This window comes from Eretmochelys imbricata, chromosome 2 (assembly GCF_965152235.1).
Source record: "Eretmochelys imbricata isolate rEreImb1 chromosome 2, rEreImb1.hap1, whole genome shotgun sequence".
Taxonomy (NCBI): domain Eukaryota; kingdom Metazoa; phylum Chordata; order Testudines; family Cheloniidae; genus Eretmochelys; species Eretmochelys imbricata.
The window spans coordinates 267,229,442-267,255,710 of record NC_135573.1 but is presented as its reverse complement, the minus strand read 5'-3'; the positions used below and the strand labels follow the sequence as shown (position 1 = coordinate 267,255,710).

Genomic DNA, 26,269 nt, shown 5'->3' with positions numbered 1-26,269 from the left:
CAGGATAAGTTTGTTTTCCTGCCTTTTACCTTCCAGCACCTTAGTGCAAATTCAGCTGCTCTCATGGGAGGAAAGATCAGGCTTCCAGCCTATCACAAAAGACAGAGAGCAAAATGTGCTGCCGACAGCCATGGTTCTTTAAGCCACTTATCCATACAGCACCTAAGACTTTACGGTCCTGTCATAAATATAAAGGGAAGGGTAAACCCCTTTGAAATCCCTCCTGGCCAGGGGAAAGCTCCTCTCACCTGTAAAGGGTTAAGAAGCTAAAGGTAACCTCGCTGGCACCTGACCAAAATGACCAATGAGGAGACAAGATACTTTCAAAAGCTGGGAGGAGGGAGAGAAACAAAGGGTCTGTGTCTGTCTGTAGTCGTCTTGGCCGGGGATAGACCAGGAAAGGAGTCTTAGAACTTTTAGTAAGTAATCTAGCTAGGTATGTGTTAGATTATGATTTCTTTAAATGGCTGAGAAAAGAATTGTGCTGAATAGAATAACTATTTCTGTCTGTGTATCTTTTTTGTAACTTAAGGTTTTGCCTAGAGGGGTTCTCTATGTTTTTGAATCTAATTACCCTGTAAGATACCTACCATCCTGATTTTACAGGGGGAATTTCTTTATTTCTATTTACTTCTATTTTTATTAAAAGTCTTCTTGTAAGAAAACTGAATGCTTTTTCATTGTTCTCAGATCCAAGGGTTTGGGTCTGTGGTCACCTATGCAAATTGGTGAGGCTTTTTATCCAACATTTCCCAGGAAAGGGGGGGGTGCAAGTGTTGGGAGGATTGTTCATTGTTCTTAAGATCCAAGGGTCTGGGTCTGTAGTCACCTAGGCAAATTGGTGAGGCTTTTTACCAAACCTTGTCCAGGAAGTGGGGTGCAAGGTTTTGGGAAGTATTTTGGGGGGAAGGACGCGTCCAAACAGCTCTTCCCCAGTAACCAGTATTAGTTTGGTGGTGGTAGCGGCCAGTCCAAGGACAACGGGTGGAATATTTTGTACCTTGGGGAAGTTTTGACCTAAGCTGGTAAAGATAAGCTTAGGAGGTTTTTCATGCAGGTCCCCACATCTGTACCCTAGAGTTCAGAGTCGGGGAGGAACCTTGACAGGTCCAAATTCTGGTCTGTCAAAGCCAATGGCAAAATTCCCATTGGTTTCAACAAGACAGGGGTCTGGCCCTTCCTGTGCAAAGCGCTGTGGAGGTATTGACTAGTCCACGGTAGGTAAAAATTGATTTCCTCCTTTTGCAGATAGGGAAGCTGAGAGACACAGAGATTAGGGAACTTGCCCAAGGCCCAGCTGCAAAGCTGGGATGAGAACTCAGGACATCACGCCTCCCGGGCTCAGATACATCCCACGCAGCGCCCCCTTTCTCTTCTCCATATACACTTTTATGAATCCATCCCTGGCAATGAAAAGCAGTGCTGGGTTTGTATCTTTTAATAGAGCACGTGGGTGGCTGTGAAAGGGAAGGGCCAAGTCACTCCTATTTCTCCTGGAGGGTGTTCTCCCCCCGCAGACGAAGACTCTTGCTCCTGGAGGATTTGCTGCTCTTGGTCTTCAGCAGCATAGCCTGGCTGTTGGGTAGGATCCCCCCCTGGAAGACAGCATCGCTGCCCAGCAGTAGTTTGTGGAGGTCCTTGTTACGGCGGATGGCAAGCCGCAGGTGCTGCGGCATGATACATCTCCTCGGGTCGTCCCGGGTGGCGTTCCCAGCCTGTGCCAAGAGCTCAGCGGTCAGGTACTCAATCACGGCAGCCAGGTAAACCAGTGCTCCTCCTTTGATCCGCTTGATGCAGTGTCCCTTACGCAGCATCTTCTCTATATGGTCCACAGGGAACTGAAACTTCTCCTGAGAAAACTGGGACTTGGAGTTTGCCTGAGGTGCCTCCCTGGTCTTCCCCAGCCCAGACATGACTGCAAATTCCTGCGGCTCAGTGGCACTCCGTGCAGTAAACAGCAAGAAGAGCGAAAGAGGCTCGGATTGAGGATTCAACGCTATGGCGGTGGGGGAAAGGGAGGGAGGAAGGATGGCAACCTTACATTTTGATTCGTTGGGTATGAACCAATGGGAAGCAAGATCCTTTATTAGCCAATGGGGATATTTCCTCTCTTTATGATGTCATTTTCATTAACAGCTTGTTGACCTTTGCAGTTTCAAGGGAGAGGTGAAGACGAGCATAGGTCTTTTTAGACAAGCTCTTGTGTAATATGATCTTAATTTACAGGATAATTCCTTTAACTCATCACGTTTACACACATCATGTGCAGAGGGGTGGGAAGATGTTGGCTTCCCCTAGCAAATACTTCCTTCTCAAACATGAACCAGCATGGGTTCTTCCCTGCGCACTCCTAGCTGATGGTCTCCTTGTCACTGAGCTACACAAGTTGGAGATGGACAAGATCGAGTAGTAAACACTCCCAAAGGACGGAGCCATGCCATCCACAGCACTTTACAAAGATGGGTAAGTATCACGCAGGATAAGTGACTACACTCACAGTGTGGCAGAATCCAGTCCTGTATTCTAATCCTTAGACCACACTGTTTCACATCTAGTCAGGTCATGTCTAGCCCTTCTCCAGTCTTTTCCCACTACTTCCCTTCGGAAACTCTTCTGCACCCTCATACTTCAGTATAATGAAGGCACTCAGATACTGCGATGATTGGCAGCAAGATAAGAACCTAAATAGACAGATGGAGATTACTTGCTGTCAGTAAGCTTTCCGGATATTCATCATATATCTGCCCTTTCTTAATCCGTCCCATTACAGCTAGTTCTCTCTTTATAACACCCTAAACAATTCCTTTTCCTGCTCGGTGTTTATGAGATCCTACTGAAACTCACCCACCTCACAGACCTTTGAAGCATGGAACTGATGTGCTCCATACCTGCCATTCCCCTCCAAGCTAAGAAACCCCGTCTGCTTCATCCACCATCTACAGAGTCATTCTGGTCACCACACATGACCTTGCCCATCCTCCCTGGGTGGATGGAAGATGCCCTCCTCCCAGCCTTCAGAAACATGCCCCGGAAACACCTTTGTACCAGGTGCAACGTGCCAGATTGACAGCTCTGGATCCTGAGCAAAAAGGTGCAAAGCATGAGGCCTCAAAACAGCCTATATTTCCCCATACCAAGATGCCTCAACGTTGGCCCATGAACCGTAGGTGCCCACTCCGTGGGTGCACCGGGGCTCAAGCACCCATGGGGGAAAAATAGGGGATGTTCAGCACCCACAAGCCACAGCTGCCCAGCGAGGCTGACGTTTGGCGGCTGGCGGGAGGCGCTCGGGGGAGGGGGCATACCGTGAGTGGGAAGAGGCGGAGCAAGGGCGGGGCCTCAGGGGAGGGGCGGAGCAGGGGCAGGAAGAAGCGGGGAAGGCGCACCCACCGGGAAAAGTACAAGTCAGAGCCTGTGCTCATACGTCACCGGCAATAAAGACCGCCAGAGGGTGCCACCCCAAATAACCCAGCGTGGCCCCGCCCATGCTCTGCCAGGAAGGCCCCCTGCTGCTTGCCCTTCCCCCTCGGCCCCCCAGCCCAGGCAGGCTGGCTGCTCCTCTTCAGGGAAGTGTGCTGGGGCTAGGGCTGGAGCTAGGGGACTTGGAGTGGCTGGGGCCGCCCAGCGCTGGGGAGTCCCTGGGTCCTGGGGGTGCGCTGCCTGGCGCTCAGGGGGGATTGCGTGCTGCCCGCCTGGGGGGGGCTGCATGCCGCCTGCCCTGCTTGGCACTCAGGGGGCACCCACCTGCTTGAGGGCTGGGGGGGCCGCGTGCTGCCTGCCAGGTGCTCTGGGGGGGGAGGGCTGGCGACTGTGGGGGTGGGGGCTGTGGGCTCTGGTGGGAGGAGCAGGGCGGGCCAGGGGCTAGTCTCCGCAAGCTGGTGGGTCACCCACCACTCATGAGGACTGCACAATTAGAACATGGTTAACATTCTGCTGATGATGCCTGAGGTGGACTAAAATCCAGCTCACTCACCCACTCTCCGCCACTGCAGGGCTGACAGGAGTAAAAACCAGTAAAAACTTTGTGTCGCTAAAACGTAGCAGCTCAGACGCTGCCCGTGCAGAGGGAGTAAGGAGCAAGACGGTGCCACTTTAAAGTTCCCGCCACAATGAAGTTCAAGAAGAATCAAAATTCAGGTAAGCACAGGGCATTAAACCTACTATGAAGCCTGTGACCAACGTTGGCCCAGTGGATTTTTCCTCCTTATTATGTCGTATGCAAGCCTATGTGAATCTTACCCTTTTACACAAATACTGTGTGTGCCTCAGTTTCCTTGTGTATTGCACCAGTGCCTGGGTGGTGGGGATAAGGGTGTGTGACTTTTGCCGAGACCCACGGGGGCAGGTGAGGCAGCTCCAGCTGCCTGCACATAGGCGATGGCCAATGCCCTCCGTAAGCAGGAGGGGGATGCGACCAGGTGACACTTTGCCCTGGAAGCGAGAAAAAGACCAAGAGAAGGGGCAACGAGTGTGTCGGAGGTTGGGTTGCTGGAAGCTGGGCAATCTCCTGTTTGGGACTTGGAGTCTGGCCCAGGATTCTCCAAGATGGACTTTGCTGAAACTCACTGATTTCTGTGCTAACAAGCTCTGTTCTACGTGGTGTTCCTGTTGACTAATAAACCTTCTGTGTTATACACTGGCTGAGAGTCACGGCTGGCTGCAAAGTTGGGGTGCAAAGCCCTCTGGCTTCCCCAGGGGTCCTGTCCATGTGGACCCGCCAAGGGGAAGTGTGCGGTGTGAACAGCAGGACTGAATGCTCTGAGGTCAGACTGGGAAGGCCATAGCTGAGGAGGTTTTTTGCCCTGAACAGCATGCCCTGAGGGGAGTCACGTTACCCAGAGTCCTGGCTGGCTTCATACAGAGCAGTTCCAGAGCACCGGGCCTGTGACTCCGTCACAAAGCCCAAGATGAAAAGACACGTGGGAGGAAGGATGGTTTGGTCATTAAGGCACAGGGCCAGCATTCAGGAGACCTGGTTTCAGTTATCGACTATCACATACATTTCCTCTGGGGCCTTGCGTCCATTGCTTAATCATTGTTTAATCTCCAGCCTAGTATCCGACAGCGGCCAGTGCCAGGTGCCCCAGAGGCATAGGCGCCAACTCCGTGGGTGCTCCGGGGCTGCACTGGCAACCCCCCATCAGCTCCCTTCCACCCCCCAGCACCTCCCACCTGCCGGCGAGCCCCACAAATCAGCGCCCCCCCCGTCGCCCATTCCCAGCTTCTGGCCAACAGAGGCTCGGGACACCATCCCTGCCCAGCCTGGCTAATAGCCACTGATGGTCCTATCCTCCAGGAACTTAGCTAGTTCTTTTTTGAATGGAGATAAGCACCGACATTCCCCGTGGGGGGCTGTTATAAGGATAAAATCACTCCTCTTTGTGAACTGCTCTGCTCCCTCTATGCCGAGCACCCCAGGAGAGCCTAAAAATAAACCTGACTGTATTTGGGATCAAACACCATACAGAAGCTTGTGTGGGAGAAGGGGAAGGAGACACATACCTGTTGCAAAGCCCCAGCCCCGGGGCAGGTACATTATATCAATGAAACTGAAAGGGAGGTGAGGAGATTTAAAATTGATAGCAGGAAATATTTTTCACACAATGCACACTTAGACTGGGGATCTGCCACATGAAGTCTAAGAATGCAGTAAAATTCAAAGAGGGATGTGATGTATGTTTATATGGCTAACAAGGACAGTCAGAGTTTCGATAGTTAATGCTAACCAAAAGGGAAGGGAGCTAAACCTTGCACTTCACAGTTTAAAGCACTGGTTCTCAACCAGGGGTACGCAGAGGTCTTCCCCGGGTTCATCAACTCATCTAGAGATTTGCCTAGTTTTACAACCGGCTACGTAAAAAGCACCAGAAAAGTCAGTGCAGTACAAACTAAAATTTCATACAGACAAAATGAGACAGTCAGCACTGTTTCCGTAATAATGCACTGGGACACTTTTGTATTTTTATGTCTGATTTTTTAAGCAAGTAGTTTTTAAGTGAGGTGAAACTTGGGGTACACAAGACAAACCCAACTCCTGAAATGGGTCCGGTAGTTGAGAGCCACTGGTTTAAAACAATCTCTAATGATCGGAGAAGAGGACAAAACTCCTCATGGGGCAGATTATCCCACATCTACTGTGCGGTTTCTTGCCTCTTCCTCTGAAGCTGCCCAGTGTCAGAGAGGGTACTAGATCCCCAGTCTGATCCAGTGGGGCAGTTCCTGTGTTCCTGCTCTCATGTGGCCTAGACCCCAGGCTCGGGCCTCTTGAAACAGACTATCACAGCTTGTCAGGCCCTTAACCAGAGCCCGGGTTGGGGGTTCCCAGTACCAGTGCCCGCAGGCTCCCCGTTTTTAAGGGTTGCCCTGCCCAGGCTGGGCACGGGTTAGCGCCTCCCCCCTGAACTGGCCAGCGGCCACAGCCGGGAAGGGCGGGGAAAGGGGCTGGGGGCGCGGAGCTGCAGGACACCCCGAAGCCCAGCTGCGGGCGGCGCGGCCCCGGGGGCGCGGGGCAGGACGCGCCGGGAAGGGGAGGAGACCGGCGGGCGGGCGAAGGGACCGCTCCCGGCAGGCCGGGGCTATGCCGAGCGGGGCCGCCAGGCGTCCCTGTGGCAGGACTCCCGGCCCGTCTCGCCCGCCCCACCGCTCCCTGCTCCGGAGCTCGCTTCCCGTCCTCCCGGGGCGCAGCCGGCAGCCCGGCGCCATGGGGAGGAAGAGGCCGCGGGCCGGGGCGCCCCCGGCTCAGGTAGGCCGGGGCTCAGGGCCCGGCTGCGGGGCGTGCGAGTGGGGAGCGGCCCCCGGCCCCGCAGCCACCACAGCGGGGCCTGGAGCCTGCGCCGGGCTCCGGGGGGCGGCCGCCTTCCCCGCCTCGCTCCAGCCCCTGGCTCCGGGGGGCGGCGTGGGGGGAGCCCGCGGCCGGGGGAAGGGGCAGCCGGCAGCTCCAGCCCGCCGGGCTGGGGAGAGCCGAGCCGCCTGGCAGCTGGCGGGACGCACCGCCCCGCGTGCCCGGTCCAGGCCCGGGCGAGCTGCGGGTGTGTCCGCGGAGTCCCAGGGAGGGGCTGGGCGGGGCTGGCCCCTGGGTCACCGCGGCCGGAGACCCGCCGGCAGGCGACCCCAGCGCAGAGCTCTTCGGAAACCAGCCCGGCTGGGCTGAAACCTGGCCGGGGATGGAGAATCCGCCCGCCCCGCGGGGGTTCATTACCCCTCCCCATTAAAGTCCCAGAGCCTTGGGCCAGCAGGGACCGATCCAGCCCCAGCATGTCCCGGTGTTTTCTAATCATGGTTCCTTTTGTGTGGTGGAATTTGTTAGGTTGTTTTATCCATTTTATGGGGGGCAGGGCGAGTCCTGCCTACCCCCAGATTATGTGGGTTGGTGGGAGGCCTTAGGGTGGGGGGCGTGTGGGGTCCTGCCCCCAGGGCGGGAGGGGAGGTTGGCTCCTGTCTTTTTTCTGCATTTCTTATCTGCTAATGTCTGTTGATTGCTGTCTAGCTTCCCTTCTTTTCACTTTTCTGTTGATTTTTATATCTAATTGTTGCCTTCACCTTTGAACAGGGATGGCTGTTAGCCAAAGCTGCCCTCTTGATTTGCGCTACAAGGGGGGGGTGAGGTCCTGTCTTTGACTGGACCAGCTTCTGTTGGGGGAGAGAGGAGCTGTACAGAGCTCTTCTTCAGGTCTGGGAAAAGTACTGAAGCCTCGCAGCTAAATACAAGGTGGAAGAGATTGTTTAGCGTAATTAGTTGGGACCATTCAAGGTGGAGTGGCTCGTTAACATATCTGCAGTCAGAGGACAAAAAAGTTTACAGATTGTTGGGTCTCTGTTTGGTCCATGATTTTCCATGGTGGTTCGGTCCCAGTACCTAGCAGGGTTATGAATTTAATCTCCCAAGCTCCTCTTTTGAAAGTGTTGTGCAGCTTGCCTTTGAGGACGAGGACTGAGAGGTCGGATGTAGAGTGATCACTTTGTGAGACGTGTTCACCCACCCACATGGGTGTCAAGAGTGTCGTGACCGTCTGGTGTGACCCACATGGTTGCTATCGGGGCATTTAGTACACTGGATGAGGTACACCACATGTTGTGATGGGCATGTGTAGGATCCATGGATCTTGAAAGGTGTGTTGTAGGCGGTGTTGAGCATTGTAGCAGTGGAGATATGTCTGCAGGTTTTGCATCTGTTTTGACAGGGTCTGGTGCTGCTTTGAGTTGGTGTGACCAGGTCTGTGGGGAGCTTGCTTCTGATGATGAGCCTGGAGTTGTGGGGGGCTGTTTGGTTGCCAGAAGTGGGGGTTCAGGACAGATTTCTTTCAGGATGGGGTCTCCATTGAGGATGGGTTGTTTGATGATTCCCCATATGGGTTCCAGTGTGGGGTGGTAGGTGACCACTAGGGGTGTATAGTCAGGGGGCTTTATTTCTGTATGGAAGCAGGCTCTCTCGGGGTATGTGGGTGGCCTGTTCCAGGATACAATCTACTTCTCTGGTGGAGTGTCCGTGTTTGGTAAAGGCGGTTTTGAGTGTTAAGGTGTGAGTTCCGGATTTTCACCTCCAAGCATAGTCTGTGGTATCTGAGTGCTGAGCTGTAGATAACAGATTTCTTGGTGTGTTTTGGGTGGTGACTGGATCTGTCAGGATAGGTGTGGTGATCCGTGGCTTTCTTGTATGTAATTATCTGTAGGGTTCCATTGCTGAAGGTGATCGAGGTGACCAGGAAATTGATGCTGGTGTGGGAGTGTTCCAAAGAGAGTTTAGTGGACGGGTGGTGGTTGTAGAAGTTGTGGTGAAAATCTATGAGGGAGTTAGTCGTCTGTCCAGAGGATGAAAATATCATTGGTGTCTCTCAAATATATCATTGTTTTTGGGGTGCACTTGTCTAGAAATTCTTTTATGTATAAATAGGGTGGCACATTGGGGAGCCATCCTAGCACCCAGGGCTGTTCCCATGCTTTGGACTAAGTGTTTGTTGACTGTAAAGTTGTTAGGGGTGAGGATGAATTGGATGAGTTTGGCGATGTGTTTGGGGTGGATCTCTGAGGGTTGTCCATTGTCTTGCAGATATTTGAGGTAGGCAGCGATACTGTCATTGTGAGGGACGTTGGTGTTAGGGAGGTTGTTAATGTTGCGGCGTTTGTGGAGGAAGCTCGTAGTGTCCTGGAAGAAGCTGGCCCTTTGTGTGGTGTGCGGTTTGAGGATGGCTTCTGTGAGTCTTGATATTCCTTCAGTAGGAGTGCTGTGGCCAGATATGATGGGTCTGCCTGGAGTCCCCTGTTTGTGTGGCTTTGGAAGCATGTAGAAGGTCCCTGGGGTGGGTCGTGGGGGGTCCATTTGTAGGGTTTCTCTTTCTTCATTGTGGAATTGCAGCTTTTTGGCCCTCTAATCAACTCTTGTTAAAGAACTCCCCATTTTCAGACACATTTTTCCGTCTGTCCTCCCAGTCAAATTCACTGAAAATTTTCCTCAGCTTTGGGAAATTAGCCCTTCTGAAGCACCATGTATATGTATTACTGGTTGGGACTGTCCTCCGTTTGCCTATATTGAATGTAATCAGGTCATGATCACTGGTCCTGAGGCAACCACAGCTTCCAGGCTAGCGGATAATTTACCTTTGCCAGCCAGAATGAGGTCCAGAATAGTTACCTCGTGTTGGGGGCAATACCTTTTGGGTTAGAAAAGTAACAATGGCATTTCTGTAGTGTTGAGAAGTGCTTGTCAGACCAGATGCCATTCGTCATACAAACACAGAACAAAAAAATGGTTCCGCATCTTTAGAAACTCCTAGTGATGTTTTATTATTGGCTGCATGAGGCCCCAGCACATCATTCCAAGCAGAAGTCCCTCAGAGCTGCCCAATTTTTCTTTCCCCACATTACAGACAGGTGCCTACGGAGAAACTCCCTCTGTTCCTTGACTTGATAAGGTGGTGTGTACCAGACCCCTCCCTGTGCTTTGTAATTAGCACATTGATCCATATGCGTTCAAGATCCTGAGGTTCTAAGTTATCAAAAACTCTAAAACAGGTGTAGAAATCCCCCTCCCCCCGTTCTTTTAGCCCCGATGTTCGTCCTAAACAGATTATAACCATTCATTTTAACATGCCAGTCTTGCAAATTGTCCCACCAGGCTTTAGTAATTATAGAATCGTAGGACTGGAAGAGACCTTGAGAAGTCATCTAGTCCAGTCCCCTGCACTCAAGGCAGGACTAAGTATTATCTAGACCATCCCTGACAGGGGTTTGTCCAACCTGCTCTTAAAAATCCCCAATGCCGGAGATTCCACAACCTCCCTTGGCAATTTATTCCAGTGCCGAACCACCCTGACAGTTAGCAAGTTTTTTCTAGTGTCCAACCTAAACTGCCCTTGCTGCAATTTAAGCCCATTGCTTCTTGTCCTCTCCTCAGAGGTCAAGAAGAACTATTTTTCTCCCTCCTCCGTGTAACAACCTTTTATATACTTGAAAACTGTGGTGCCCGTTATATCACATCCCTTCTCATCAGTGAGAACTTCCAATTCCGTCTGCTTGTTACCCGGACTCCTACATTGGTATAGAAGCAATGGAAACATTTCTTCCCTTCCTCTCTGTCACATTCATTCAGATTGTTTGTGAGACACGGAGTCTGACCTTCTATTTGCCTTTGCCTCCTTAGCACCCTCCCCCTTTATTGTTAGTTTAATGCCCTCCTGGCTGCTCCAGGTAGTCTCCAACTGAGATTAGCCCCCACCACCTGGGATATGCAGGCTGTCCCCCCCACTGGAACGTGAGGGGCAGCTGCCAACCAGCCCTTATAAATTCAGAATGTTCTTTCTTTTCTGCTGATTGGCTGCTTGCTCCAGACCTCCTGCGCCCCCCCCTCCAATTTGTTCACTTCAGCTGCCCCCACCCTCATCCTTCTCCTGCCCTTGCCTCTCTCAGTCCCCGACCTCCTCTCCTGCATCTTCCTTTGCGCTAATCGGTTCCTGTGTTCCCTTCCCTCCCACTCCTGCCCTGTCGTATGCTGATGATGTATAATAATTAGGGCCCTACCAAATTACCACAGCCATGAGAAACGCGTCACGGACCGTGAAATCTGGTCTCCCCCTGTGAAATCTGGTCTTTTGTGTGCTTTTACCCTATATTATAGCGATTTCACGGGGGAGACCAGTGCTTCTCAAATTGGGGGTCCTGACCCAAAAGGGAGTTGCAGGGGGGTCACAAGGTTATTTTGGAGGTATTGCGGGATTGCCACCCTTACTTCTGCACTGCGGTTGGCGGCGGCTCTGCCTTCAGAGCTGGGTTTCCGGCCAGCAGCTGCTGCTCTCCAGCTGCCCAGCTCTGAAGGCAGAGCCATCGCCAGCCGCAGCGCAGAAGTAAGCGTCGCAGTACTGAAAACCCGCCCCCCCAACTCCTTTTTGGGTCAGGACGCCTACAATAACAACACCGTGAAATTTCAGATTTAAATAGCTGAAATCATGAAATTTACAATGTTTAAAATCCTATGACCGTGAAATTGACCAAAATGGACCTTGAATTTGGTAGGGCCCTAATAATAATGTAAGAAAACCCTATCCCCAAATTACAGATCTAAACAAAAAATATTGTGGAAGGTACCTGACACTTTCATGGTTTGCTCTGCTTGTACGTGGAAGTAACTGGCTTGGTGGCAGCTGAAAAGGAGCCGGGGGTTAGAGTGGGGCACACACTGAATATGGGTCAGCAATGGGATGGAGTTGTGAAAAAGGCTAAGAACATTCTGGGGTGTATTAACAGGAGTGTCGTACGTAAGACGCAGGAGGTCATTGTCCTGCTGCGCTCAGCACTGGTGAGGCCTCAGCTGAAGTACTGTGTCCAGTTCTGGGCACCACACTTCAGGAGAGATGTGGCTACAAACACCTGTCAGGGATGGTCTAGCTTTATTTGGTCCTGCCTCAGTACAGGGGGTTGGACTTGATGACTTCTCGAGGTTGCGTCCAGCCCTGCATTGCTATGATTCTATTATTGTGCACTCCTTTCCCTGTTCATGTTTGTCTTGCCCACTTACGTTGTCAGCTCTTTGGGGCCGGGACTGTTCCCTAGTCTGTGTGTGTGAAGCACCCAGTGCAGTGGGGCTCTGAGCTTGACTGGGGCCTCTGGGCACTACTGAAATGCACGAATTAGATAATAAAAGCCCCGGGTGCAGGGCCTGAGCAGCATGTCTGAGTGGAGGCTGGACTCAGGCCTGGCTTCCCTGTTAATAGCCCAGGATAGTATATGCACCATCCGAATAAGACATGAGAGAGCTCTGAACAGGCCTCGGATAGTGTCCATCAGCCCAGTGAGCCCTGAGAAAGCAAAGGGTGCCTCCTGTTCCCTTCCAGGACCTTGACGTTACACCCATGTGAGGTGGGCTGCCCTTAGGACAGGTGTCTGCTGTCAGGCGGGTGCCCACAGGTGTGACCCTCCTGCCGGGCTGAGTCTGGGGCGGCAGGAGGTGGAAGCAGCAAGGGCTGAGCATGAAATGCTTGTCATTGCAGGGCCGGGTGATGTTTGAGGAGGTGGCTGTCTGGTTTTCCCGGGAGGAGTGGGAGATGCTGGCAGACTGGCAGAAGGAGCTGTACCGGGCCGTGATGCTGGAGAACTATGAGAATCTGTTTCTTCTAGGTAACAAGTGACTTGGGCTGGAGGACATGGGATTTTGGAGGCATGTTCACTGCTTCAGACACATTCAGAATCCCTTCAATAAGCATTTGAAATATCCTGGGATGGCCTGAAATAGCCTGTGCCCTTTGTAACACTCACTCAGGTGTTAGCCAAGCAGCCACCCTGCTTGCCAATGCAGGAATCAGTTCTGCTGCAGGGAGCTGGCCAGCAGCCAGGAGAGAGCCCTAGCCCCAACCAAGCTAGCCTGGCTAGCGCTCACTTTGCTGCCGATTGGTTTGGTGACCTCCAAATATGCAGGGATCTACAGATGTTTCACAGATCCCAAGACTGGTTTTCCCCTCCCTGTACGTTAACCCTTTGTAGGGGGCACCATCAGTAATCAGCGATGCACTTCCAACCCTGATGATCAGTGAGACTTTTGAAGCCGTCTCTGCAGTACAAGAGTAGAAACTGATGATTCCCTTCAGTGAAAGTTAAAACCAGCTTCACATTTAGAGCCCCAAAATCAGGCAGACAAGTGAGCTCTGCAGGTGCCAGGGACTGGCTCTGTCCAAATGCGATTTTCTCTCTAAATAAACAGGCCATGCAGATGCCAAACCTGAGATGATAACCAAGCTTGAACGAGGGGAAGAGCTGTGTGTCGGGGACCAGCAGGCCCCGGAGGGGAGAGAAATTCTTCCAAGTGCTTCCAGGGGTGAGTATTCCCAATGACTGCTTATACCCAGCTCTGTCAGCCCTGCCAGCTCAGCCTGGGACTTTCCCTGAGCTACAATATCAGGATTTGGGCTGTTGAAGTTAATGCAAGGTTTGCCTGCGTTGAGACAGACCAGAACCTGAGAAGTGAATCCAGAGCGCAGCCCGTTATAAACTGGGAGTTTTCATCAAGATTAGTGCAGTAAAAGCAGCATTCTATAAATGAACCTCTGCCCCTTGTAGGACTTTGGTACCTAAACACCATGGAGACTGGCTGGGGTAACAGTCTTTTCCTACTGCCTGCTAACGTGATTCGTCTAGTAGCTCGGGTGGGAGACGTTAGGTAGCAGTGCTAACAGCTCGGGGTTCACACCTGACTGAAGATGCATAATAGAGTGGGTGGGGTTGCTGCAGTTGAACAGAATATCATTGGTTTTTTTCCCTGTTGCCATTTAAAAAATAACTAGGAAATTTCATTACAAAATCCATGTTAAAATAGCGTTATTTGGGTTGCAGAGTCAGACACTCCAAAGCTAGGAAATGCCAAATTTATGTTTACCCGTGCAACTTAAATTCAGCCCCTTTTGTATCATTAAGATCTTTAATTACATGATCACATATTGGTTTTGCACAGGACCCTGGCCTTATTCAGTGCACAGGACATCTGTCAATCTGAATTTTCCAACATTCTGATGCTTGGCTTTGCCACCTAAATAATGTTCCTTTAATGCAGTTGTTCTGCATGGAATATGTATGAATTTTACCTTGAGAGTGTCTGTAACTTGACCTTTCACAGTGGTTAGACAGTTAATTCCCACCTCATCATGATACAGATTTCTAATATGAAGCCTATCATCTGTGCAGAATTTCTCTGTAATTTTCCATCGGCAAATTGGTCCAGGAAGAAAACTAAAAGGGAGTCGGACCTGGAAGAATGTCATGGAAATCCAGATGTTCAAGGGACCTCATCAAAAAAGTTCAAAGAGAAAGTTTTGTGCAAACAAACCAGAAGATCCAGCAAACTCACCAGTGACCCTGATCTCCAGAGCTGCGGCACAAAAGAGAAGCTGCTGAAATGTACGGAGTGTGGGAAAAGCTTCACCAGGAGGCAGAATCTGAGCACGCACAAGAGAATCCACACTGGAGAGAGACCTTACGAGTGCAGCGAATGTGGGAAGAGGTTCAGCCGCATGCAGCACCTCGTGTCACACCAGCGAATCCACACAGGAGAGCGACCGTACGAGTGCACCGAGTGCGGGAAGAGCTTCAGCCAGAAGTCCAACCTTCTCACGCACCAGACCATCCACACGGGGGAGAGGCCCTTTAAATGCACGGAATGTGGGAAAAGGTTCAGCCAGAGAGTCTACCTGACCCAGCACCAGAAAACCCACACGGGAGAGAAGCCGCATAAATGCATGGAGTGCGGGAAGAGTTTCATCCAGAGGAAGGTGCTCCTGACGCACCAGAAAAGTCATGCCGGGGAGGGAGGGCCGTACCTATGTGCCGACTGTGGGAAATGCTTCACCACACGGCCAGGACTGAGGTATCACCAGAGAATCCACACCGGGGAGCGGCCGTACCCCTGTGCCCTGTGCGGGAAAGGTTTCGCCACCAATTCCCGCCTGAAATATCATCAGCGGATCCATTCGGGAGAGAGGCCTTATCAGTGCAGCGACTGTGACAAACGCTTCCGGCACAAGTCGGCTCTGGCCTCCCACCAGGGCATCCACACCGGCGAGAGGCCTTACAAATGCACCGAGTGCGGGAGCAGCTTCCGCCGCCGGAACGGGCTTGTCAAGCACCAGAGGATCCACACGGGGGAGCGACCCTACCCGTGCGCGGAGTGCGGGAAGAGCTTCAGCACGAGGAGCACACTCACCGATCATCAGAGGACCCACACCGGGGAGAGACCCTACAACTGCAGCCACTGCGGGAAAAGCTTCAACCGGGTCTCGCAGCGCCGGAAACACCAGAGAATCCACACGAAAAAGCGACCGGAATGTGCCGAGTGTGGGAAAAGTTTCCGGAGTGAGAAGGAGCTCGCCACGCACCAGAGGGTCCACACTGGAGAGAAGCCATACCAGTGTCCCCAGTGCCAGAGGCTCTACCATCGGAAGAACGAACTGGCCAAGCACCTGAAAAGCCATGTGGGGATGAAGCCATAACCTCGGGCTTATGGAAGGTGGGTGTGGACAGACCCACACCAGACACGTACCAGCCCTCCAGGCCCAGCACTGCTCCATTCCAGGAGTGTCTCGAGGAGACGTATCTGTGAGGTTAGGAATGTGGGGAGGGAGAGGGAGTGGTCTTGCGAGGGCAGGGTGTGGTCAGGGAAGTATCTCCCTACTGCTGTCCCTGTTCAGGGCCTGGATTCCAAGGGGCAGGCGGGGCTGGAAAACCCTCTTTCACCAGACCCACAGAGCAAGGCAGTCTAGGAATTGTAGGCTTCAGAGAGGCCAGGACTGTGATAGGCCTGTTGAGAAAGGGCTGGGTTGGGGTATATAAGAATCTACCTTCCCTCAAATGCAGGAGAGACTCAGAGGGAGCCAGGAGGGGTCTCTGAGAAGAAGGGGCAGCTTATCTATCGTTTGGTTTGGTTTGCTCATTTTACAGAGACAGAACTTTTGATTTAGGGGTTGTCTACACACAAGTTTACACCAATTTAGGTAAGTCAGAACAAACCCCTGTGTGGACACTCTTACTTCAGTTTATTTGAGCATAGATTAAATCTGTTCCTGGCCAATTTAACATAAATGAAGTAAACCTGGTTTAAAGAGAGAGAAAAGTGTTCACATGGTTTTTTAGACCTTTTAATTAAAGAGGATCAATATCAGACCCTCTGTCAAACTGGTGCAACTGAGCATGTAAATGTTCGGGATTTGAAATGACTGTGGGACATCCCCTATCTCAAGGGGGACTGTCCTAATTCCAGAAAGATCAGGGAATGAAAAGCCCTGAACCGCAGATTGGGGTAAGGGAAAGGTGTTTTGTTTTAGAGGGGACCATGGCCATGGCTCCTTGTTTGGTTTAGCGGGGTAACTATGATAGCAGTGCCCCAGCTCTGGCCTCCTGTGGCTCTGCTAAAGTTAAGGCGGAGAACTCCTTTCTCTTTAAATGTTGGCTCTTCTGAGTGCTGTAACTTGAATTGCTTGGAAAGATACATACGGAACCAGGTGGGGAAAGTTTCCCTCCGAAGTCAAATCTTGCACAGCCCCTGAAAATTCCCACAAGAAATGGCTGCTTTGTAATAAACATGCTCTGGTTCAACCACAAAATACAGGCTTGGTGCAGGAATTACGGGGTGGGGTTCTGTGGCCTGGCTGTGCAGGAGGCCAGACTAGATGATCACAAGGGTCCCTTGTGGCCTTAAAATCCACGACTATACCTTTAGCTGTGTGGTTTGTGCAGAAGGAGGAGAACCCTGAGTAACTGTCTGTAGCACACAGACCCCTGCAATAGCCACAGTGCCAGGCCTTGCAGTGGGTGGGACAGGCAGCCTCCACCTGCCAAACCTCATATAGCAGGGCTACCGAATCAAGGCCTAATACTGCACTGGATGCAAAGTCAGAGTGTCAGGCTAGGGAGCTCCCCAGATTGCAGGTAGAAGCCAGGGATGCTGAATATCAGTAACTGAGTGTGTCAGCAGCTGGAACGGAGAGTGGGGAGGAAAAATCAAACCGCAGAGCACAATGGGGTTGGCAATTGCAGCTGTTGAGAACCTGCTCTCGGAACAAGCTGTGTGCTAAGCAGTTGCATGGAAAACAGCCAGGTCTGTAATATTCAGCTGGCTGGGGTCCTAGGGATGCTCTGGTCTCTGGCTGTAAAACAAAATGTCCTAGAGCGAAATGGGAGAGCTACAGAGACAAAGAGTTGCTCCCAGCAACAGCTCAGGGGAAGTGAGATAAGACCACCGATGTGCATAAGAACGGACACACTGAGTCAGACCAAAGTATCCATCTAGCCCAGTATCCTGTCTTCTGACAGTGGCCAGTGTCAGGTGCCCCAGAGGGAATGAACAGAACAGGTAATCACCAAGTGATCCATTCCTTGTTGCCCATTCCCAGCTTCTGGCAAACAGAGGCTAGGGACACCATCTCTGCCCATCCTGGCTAATAGCTGTTGATGGACCTATCCTCCAGGAATTTATCTAGTTCTTTTTTGAACCCTGCAGAGTGAAGGGATTGTGTTATTATTTTGTAGGGTACCATGTTGACTGGTAAAGATCGTAGAGATGCTGGGGACATCCATGCCCACAAGCCCCTGAAGATGCAGACACTTGGCCCTTCTTGTATTGAGCAGTGTAACTTACCATTGGCTGTGGGGGCCGCTCCTCTGTGTTCTGCAGGGAGGCACGGGAGATGAGTACACTTGGTGCCTCTCTTCCCCAGCTGAGAAAAATCACCCCGACTCCCCCTAGCACCCAAACACCTTGCTGACCCCATCTCCCTACACGGAGTCTCTCCATGCAAAGCCAATTGCTTCCTGGCTAGCCCAAGGGAGCCACCTCCTGCTGGGTCCCAGCCTGAAGACATGCTCAGGATCGGGCGGCAGGACGGTGGTTCAGGGCAAGGCAGGAGGGTGGAATCCTATTAGGGAGGGAGGTTTTGCTGAGACTCCCACCCGCATTTCCCAGCAGCCAGGAATCCTCCCACTCCCTGCTCCAGCATGGCAGTCCCAGCCTTTAAAATAAGAATGGCCATACTGGGTCAGACCAAAGGTCCATCTAGCCCAGTATCCTGTCTCTGACAGCGGCCAGTGCCAGGTGCCCCAGAGGGAATCAACAGAACAGGTAATCATCAAGTGATCCATCCCATCGCCCATTTCCAGCTTCTGGGAAACAGAAGCTAGCGACACCATCCTGCCCATCCTAGCCATTGATGGACCTATCCTCCATGAATTTATCTAGTTCTTTTTTGAACCCTGTTATAGTCTTGGACATCACAACATCCTCTGGCAAGGAGTTCCACAGGTTGTATGAAGAAATACTTCCTTTTATTTGTTTTAAACCTGCTGCCTATTAATTTCATTTGGTCAACTTTGTCAACTCATCCACCAATATTAACCATTTCCCTGGTGCCAGCCTCGTTTCCAAGGGTTACAGTGTGTTCTACTGATCTGCTCAGTGGCTGCTCATTAGATACAGCAATGCTATGACTGATATCCGGGTGTCTCACAGTGAAGGGGAGCCAGGTCCGGGTATAAAGCTCGCCTGGAAAAGGCTGTTTCTGCAGCTCTGCTGCTGTGTCCCTCTGTGACTGGGCAAGTCACTTCCCTTCTCGCTCCGTTTAACCTCTGAAATAGGGACTCTCGCTCTGACTTAGCGCAGAGGCTTCTGTGGGGGATAAAGTTTGTCCGATGCCTGGGAAGAGGTCAAGCGTTAAAGAGCTCTGATAATGAAACAAGTTCAGCTGTTCTAACTGGAGGCAAGAGGATGAACGTGAACTTGGACCAGGCAGCTGTAGAGGAGCTAAATATTTACTACTATTAAGCTTCTCTCGCTTTCTTTGCTGGGCATTTGGTTTTGTTCCACCACGAGGCTGCAGCCTGAGGTTGCTGAGTGGAAAGCCTCGAAATGCATTTCCCTTTGAGGATCAAAATGTGCCCGCAGTTGGTAGGTCAAAATCAGCTCCCACCGCCCTCCGAAAGCACCTGCCAGACAGCTAAGAATTGAAGAGCTGTGCGTGGCTGGAAAGCTTGTCTCCCCAATAGCAGCTGGTCCAACAAAAGGTATTACCTCCCCCACCTTGTCTCTCTAATCTCCTGGGACCAACACAGCTACAACAACCCTGCCATCAAGGCAGTTCTGTTCTATATACAGGGACAGCACTGGGGGGGGCTAGTGTCAACCCAAAATTTGCCTTAGCCCTCCCAGAGCCACCCCTCCCAGAGCTGGGCGCCCAGCCAGCAGCTGCCACCATCTCTGGCCACCCAGCTCCCGCCGCCAAGGCAGTCTCCCCTTCTGTGGGAAGCTGATCCATGGCTAGCGTGGCACTGGGGGAGCTTGCCCAATGCTAGAAGTGGGCATTCCCAGGTCGGTCTCTGCTGAGCGGGGAGGCTGAAGGGGGCCTCTGGCTCAGGAGTGGGAGCTGCAGCTGCTTCTGTACTGAACAAGCACTCGGGCTCCTGAGGGCTTGAGTTAAAGACACACTCACACCACACACAGTCTCCCTCTCAGACAGTCTCCCGTACGCACTCCCCCAACACACACACTTTCTCCCTCCCTCCCTCTCTCTCTCTCTCTCTCACACACACACACACTCCCTGCAACACACACCGTTTCTCTCGCCCTCACACCCTTGTATTGTTGTTACTTCTTGGTACTTCCTGTCGAAATGCGCAAGGCACATATATTCTCTGTCCTTTTATCTGTCAGAGTTCGTTAAGGATCACAGTGCTGTTATTTTAGTTTTTGGACTGGTCTGTGCATTTCCTAATTTTATTTCTCTCTTATGCTTAAGTTTAATTCTTTGAGTAGTGAGTGCTAAAATACCTAGCTTGTCCTGGCTGGAGTAATTATCATGGTTACATATTGTGCTTTGTCATTTATTATTTGAAGCGGTACAGTCAAATAACAGTATCCGTCGAGAATGTAAATTTAGCTTGTACTCACCTTAGCAATGCCAGTTTAAAAAAAAAGCTGAACACAGAATTTCAGACACTGGGCAGATGAAGGTCGCTTATTTTCAAATTGTATTTTTATTATATCTGTAAAATAATTTAATACATATGAAAATAAATGCGGTACCAAGTCCGCTACTAATAGTAAGGACAGAGTCAAATGTTAGTGAGTCACGTACATGATTGTGCTCGGTAAATGTAAATGCTGAATTTATCCAAAAAATAAATTCCTGTTAAAAAAAGAGAAACTTAACCACATGTTAAAATTATGTAAATATGTTTATAGTGGAGTGAGAAACAATTGACTAAAATAGAGGAGATAATGGCAGTAACACGGAGTGAGTCTGTTAGAGAAAGTAAGCAGATTTTAAGCAAATTTTATTTATTTTTATTTATCTCTACTATCGATAGTGTACAAAGTAACAAACGTGTGTTTCTGAGACCTGTGTTAAGGCTCCAAAATTGACACCTCAAGGTTTGCGATTGGGAATATCTTGCTGTATTATCTCCTGATTGTTTTAAACTTACATATAAACTTAAAATGTGGCTTTAATTGGTGTTTGTATATATATTTTCTTTCTTTATATAGGAATTAGATGCAGGGCTCCTGTCAGCTAATTTCTAATTATGATCTGCAAAAAAACCTACAGTTTTCAGGTGCCTAAGTAGCCCTTGGAATCATGGTTAAAGTTGTGAGACACCCCCCCCCGCAAAATCTGAAGTGGTGCCCCTGTGAGGAAGGCCATGCAGGTTTGTGGAATTTAGGGAAAAAGGTACAAAATTTGGGGATACGCATAAAGTTACGGGATGGTGAACACTGCGTTATGGGAAGTTGATCCCATGCTCCCAATCACCTCTGTGTGACCCATTTGGGCCCCAGCATGTGTTCCCAAAATACAGTGCAGTGGACGGTGGCGAGTTGCACAGTGAGATATGTACCCACGATGCACCGCACTCTGAATCAAAACAAGCGCTCCTGGTGCGTACGCTCACCGCTGACACAGGGAGTCAAGTAGGAGAGCACTTCAGTCTCCCTGGACACTCAATAACAGACTTAAAAGTGGCCGTTCTTCAACAAAAAAACTTCAAAACCAGACTTCAACGAGAAACGGCTGAACTGGAATTAAATTGCAAACTGGACACCATCAAATTAGGCCTGAATAAAGACTGGGAGTCACTGGGTCACTTCAAAAAAATAATTTCCCCTTTGTTGACATTCACACATTCTTGTTAACTGTTAAGAATGGGTCACATGCACCCTAATTGAATTGGCCTCATTAGCACTGACCTCCCACTTGGTAAGGCAACTCCCATCTTTTCATGTGCTATATATTTATACCTGCCTACTGTGTTTTCCACTCCATGCATCTGATAAAGTGAACTGTAGCTCATGAAAGCTTGTGCACAAATAAATTTGTTAGTCTCTAAGTTGCCACAAGAACTCCTCGTTTTTGCTGATACAGACTCACACGGCTGCCACTCTGAATACTAACTGGCAACTGTATGCTGACATAACTTGAGTTAACATAAGTTTGTAGTGTAGATATGGCCTTAGATATATGAATTGTGCGGGAGAGGTAACAGCAAAAGTATGAGGGGTTTAGGCTCCTACTTTTGTGGATCTGGACCTACTGCATCCGAAAGGCTCAGGAACAAAAGGGCACATAAAGAGAATCCCATAGCATTTATTTGTTTTTAAAATTTCATGACTTGGGGGTGTAAACTCATGATTTTTGAATTTGTGTGGTTGTCAAGCAATCTGGGGGCTGTAGATGTGTGTTCATTATGTTGTAAAGGCCAAAACTATAACTGGGTTCAAAAAAGAATTAATTGGTTCCTGGAGGAAAGGACCATCAATGGCTATTAGCCAAGATGGTTAGGGATACAACTCAATGCTCTGGGTGGCCCTAGCCTCTGACTCCCAGAAGCTGGGACTGGAGAACAGGGGATGGATCACTCAGTAATTGCCCTGTTCTGTTCATTCCCTCTGAAACACATGGCACTGGCCACAATCAGAAGACAGGACACTGAGCTAGATAGACCATTGGTCTGACCAGTATGGCCACTCTTATGTACAGTAAAAATTACAGTAGATTTTTGCCTTTGAGAAGGATTTAATATGAGATAGTATGCTGCCCTTAATGAATATTTGGGAACCAGGTTCGACACATGTGAAAAAGCACCAAGGGCTGGATTGAGAGGCAAAATAAGAGTTGAGAAAGGCACTCCCCATTGGTGGATGAAATGAAAATGAAGACGTTTTGACACCAGGCCAGGAAAGCTGTCAGACTGGAAATCCCACGCTTCACCAGAATACATTTGTGCTAGAAAAAGAAAAATGTTGAATTAAAATTTCCAAATGAAAAATCACAGCACACTCTAGGAAGTGCACTATGAGAAAGGCAGGTGTCATTGCTAAAATGACTAGCAGCTATTCACTTACCTTTTCAATGATTATTTGCTATTAAGCTATAAATTAACTAGCACAACGGTATCCATCTGCACAACGTTGACAAAGGTAAACGATGAAGCGCGAAGAGTAATAAAAACATTTTAAAAAGTAAATTAGAAGGAGCAAAACTATATTTAAAATTCATTACAAGGAAGTGCAATTCAGGGAATCAGCAGCGGATAAGACACATTTGTGAACTGCTAGGAGATGTTATGCAGATATAGAGTTAGTCCTTAGCAGAGGTAAGCGCAGGTGGGGGGGGGGCGAGAGCAGCCCCCGGCCCGTGTCCCAACCCGCAAGGGCATACTGCCCAGGGCAGGTGGCGGGTCCGGGGCTCCCTACAGTGGCCCAGATTGACCTGCTCCAGCCCGTGCTCCTGGGCCATGCCCCCCCCGTCGTCACTACTCCCTGTGCCTTGGAGCCAGGTCCCCCCTGCTTGGAGCCAGGTCCCAGACAAAGCTTACGGACTGCAAGCAGTTGAAAGGTGGTGGAAGCTGAGGAGCAGCTGCAGCCCTCAGCAGCAGCAGATGGGAGCACCACAGCTGCCCGCTCCATAGAGTCATCATAGAAGATCAGGGTTGGAAGGGACCTCAGGAGGTCATCTAGTCCAACCCCCTGCTCAAAGCAGGGCCAATCCCCAATTTTTGCCCCAGATCCCTAAATGGCCCCCTCAAGGATTGAACTCACAACCCTGGGTTTAGCAGACCAGTGTTCAAACCACTGAGCTATTCCCCCTGCCCCCTAGAATCGTAGGACTGGAAGGGAACTCGAGAGGTCATCTACTCCAGTCCCTTGCACTCACAGCAGGACTAAGTATCATCTAGACCATCCCTGACACCCAGGTGTTTGTCCAACCTGTTCTTTAAAATCCCCAGTGAGGGAGATTCCACAACCTCCCTAGGCAATTTATTCCAGTGCCTAACCACCCTGACAGGTAGGAAGTTTTTCCTAATGTCCAACCTAAATCGCCCTTGCTGCAATTTAAGCCCATTGCGTCTTGTCCTGTCCTCAGAGATTAAGGAGAACAATTCTTCTCCCTCTTCCTTGTAACAACCTTTTACGTACTTGAAAACGGTTATCATGTCCCCCCTCAGTCGTCTCATTTCCAGACTAAACACACCCACATTTTTCAGTCTTCCCTCATAGGTCATGTTTTCTAGACCTTTAATCATTTTTGTTGCTCTTCTCTGGACTCTCTCCAATTTGTCCACATCCTTCCTGCAATGTGGTGCCCAGAACTGGACACAGTACTCCAGTTGAGGCCTAATCAGCATGGAGCAGAGCAAAAGAATTACTTCTCATGTCTTGCTTGCAACACTCCTGCTAATACATCCCAGAATGTCTGCTTTTTTTGCAACTCATATTTAGCTTGTGATCCACTATGACCCCCAGATCCCTTTCTGCAGTACTCCTTCCTAGGCAGTCATTTCCCATTCTGTATGTGTGCAACTGATTGTTCCTCCCTACATGAAGGACTTTGCATTTGTCCTTACTGAATTTCATCCTATTTACTTCAGAGCATTTCTCCAGATCATTTTGAATTTTAATCCTATCCTCCAAAGCACTCGCAACCCCTCCCAGCTTGGTATCATCTGCAAACTTTATAAGTGTACTCTCTATGCCGTGATCTAAATCACTGATGAAGATGTTGAACAGAACCGGACCCAGAACTGATCCCTGCGGGACCCCACTCGATATGGCCCTTCCAGCATGACGGCGAACCACTGATGACTACTCTCGGGGGATGGTTTTCCAACCAGTCATGCACCCACTTTATTGTAGCTCCATCGGGGTTGAACGCCATTATCCTTATTGTGCTGTTTCCCCTCCTACCATTCAAGCTGTTCTCTCCCTCTACGTGCTGTAAGTCCGGGGAAGCCACCCTGTATTCTTCACACCACAGAGAAAGGTTGACTCCAACTGGGACACTGGCAGCCCCGGTGCCAGCTCATGCCAAGGCCCCTAGGCCCCAGCTGAACACTGACCGTGCAAAGCTAGAAACCAGGCTGACTCCCTGGTGTGTCAGTGTTGTTCAAGCAGATGTTAAGCTTCTAAGAATGTGTTTAGACTTTATGAAACGCTTGTCGGATGCTGCAGGTATTGATCTCCCTGCGCAGCAGCCCGTGTCCTACGGTGATCGTGTTTGCATTGTAAACCTCCGCCACGGTCAGTCACCACACAGGAAAGCAGCATTACCTGATGGCAGCTGCAGGGTTCTACAGGTGATGCTCGGTCCTGCCCACCACGGAGGCCCATTAAAACCGAATGAGTCATTGTGAAACATGAACACTGACTTTAATTGCTTTCCTCCCCCCCCCCGCCCCCACCAAGAGGAAACCTGCGTGTGAATGATCCCAGCAGCTTGGACTCTGGGGAGAAGGGAATAAAAAGCCCCACCCAGGAGAACTTGGGATCCCCCAGCTGCTTGAGATTGGGGAGGGCAAAAATTTCTAAGCATGAGGAAGGGAGCCCCGACTGTGTTGTCTGGGTTAGCCCTAAAAAATGTCTAGCACTGCCATATTACAGCAGCGTTATCACCTCCTGAAACCTAGGACCGGAACTCATTTGTGCGTGCATGTTTACCTGCTTTAACCGTGTAAATAACGCTCATTTCTTTTCCTTACTTAATAAAGCTCTAGGTAGTTTACTCTAGGATTGGCTACAAGCCTTGTCTTCAGTGTGAGATCTAAAGTGCAATTGACCTGGGTGAAGTGACTGGTCCTTTGGGACTAGGAATAACCTGAATATTGTTGTGATTTTTGGTGTAAGTGACCATCTTTCGCACAGGCAAGCTTGCTTGGGTGGCAAGACAGACCTGAGTACCCAAGGGGACTGTTTGAAACTCCATGGTAAGACTGTTACAGTACGTGAGGAATTTATACTTGGTTGGTGAAACCTAAGTATAGAACTCACAGCCAACTTGGAGTTTGTGCCCTGGTTTTTAATGGTCTGCCTTGAGGTTGGTACTCACGCCCCTCCAGAAAGCTTAACGTAAAGCAGATTCCCTGCTGTATGTCGAATACAGGGTAAGGTCGAAACCAACTTTCAATGAAAAACTCAAAGTAAAACCAGTATCAGCAAGACCTACAGCAGACTGGTTACAAGCTGTCTTCAACCTAAACTTTGAGCTGCCCATTTACTCATTGACTTGAATGGGGATGGACGGTCAAAAGCAAAAAGCTCCAGAAATTCCCTTAGCATATTCAGTGTCACGTGATCTGTACCACCAGTTTTGCAGAGATAGCCACACGTTTGGGGCCTACCAGAGCGCTACTGGTACCAGAGGCCCGCTACCCTCTCTCCTTAGGGATGTGCCTCTGTGCAGGAGCCCTGGCACCACACTGCTGCCCACCCCCCAGCACTGTGATCACAAGCCTGGGGCCAGGAGCACAACTTCCTTGCAGGTCGGAGGCGAATGGGAGGCAGCAGACAGGGGCTGGTATTCTGCCGCTGGTACCTGATAGCTCCCCCCAAAGGTTGGGAGATGTTGCTGTAAGTTCATCATGGCCTGCCTGGTTGAGCATTTCTACCCCTCCTGGTGCAAATGTTCTCTCCTCACTAGCCCCAGTCTTCAGCCTTGCACAGCAGCATCTGCTGCGTACGATCAATCCACTGAAACTCAATTGGCACGACGAGTCATGATACAAGTGTTGCCGAAGCACAAGAAGAAGAAGAAGAAAAAAAAGTACAGGCCCCTCGCCTGTCTCTCGGGGAGGATACAATACACCCAGGATAGAGTAACTGTCCATGGCCATGTGATTCTCACCGGGAGCTGGATTACACGGGTATTACACCACTATAGCTCTGCCTGTCAACTTTGCCATGGAGACAAGTCCTTACCCTGCGCCCCTCCTTGGAGCGATTCGCAATAAACCTGGGAAAGCAGCATCTCAGCTGCGC

The 26,269-nt window shown here is 50.3% G+C and overlaps 3 protein-coding genes across 3 annotated transcripts in view; 2 read left to right on the top strand and 1 right to left on the bottom strand.

The window, feature by feature from the left end:
* Positions 1-20,468, top strand: part of LOC144260216 (uncharacterized) — a 53,536-nt gene extending 33,068 nt beyond the window's left edge. The window contains exon 4 of the mRNA XM_077808771.1: positions 14,439-20,468. Within this exon, the coding sequence (XP_077664897.1) occupies positions 14,439-15,464 (1,026 nt within the window). The 3' untranslated portion in view covers positions 15,465-20,468. The remainder of the gene's footprint in view (positions 1-14,438) is intronic.
* Positions 1,485-1,913, bottom strand: LOC144260076 (histone H2A-like). The gene has a single exon (XM_077808622.1). It carries the CDS (start codon positions 1,911-1,913, stop codon positions 1,485-1,487), a length of 429 nt encoding a protein of 142 aa, XP_077664748.1.
* Positions 6,625-14,224, top strand: LOC144260077 (zinc finger protein 566-like). Its single transcript, XM_077808624.1, has 4 exons — positions 6,625-6,742; positions 12,480-12,606; positions 13,187-13,300; positions 13,934-14,224. The coding sequence occupies exons 1-4, from the start codon at positions 6,701-6,703 to the stop codon at positions 13,990-13,992; spliced, it is 342 nt and encodes a 113-aa protein (XP_077664750.1). The 5' UTR covers positions 6,625-6,700; the 3' UTR covers positions 13,993-14,224.
* Positions 20,469-26,269: the final 5,801 nt, after the last annotated feature.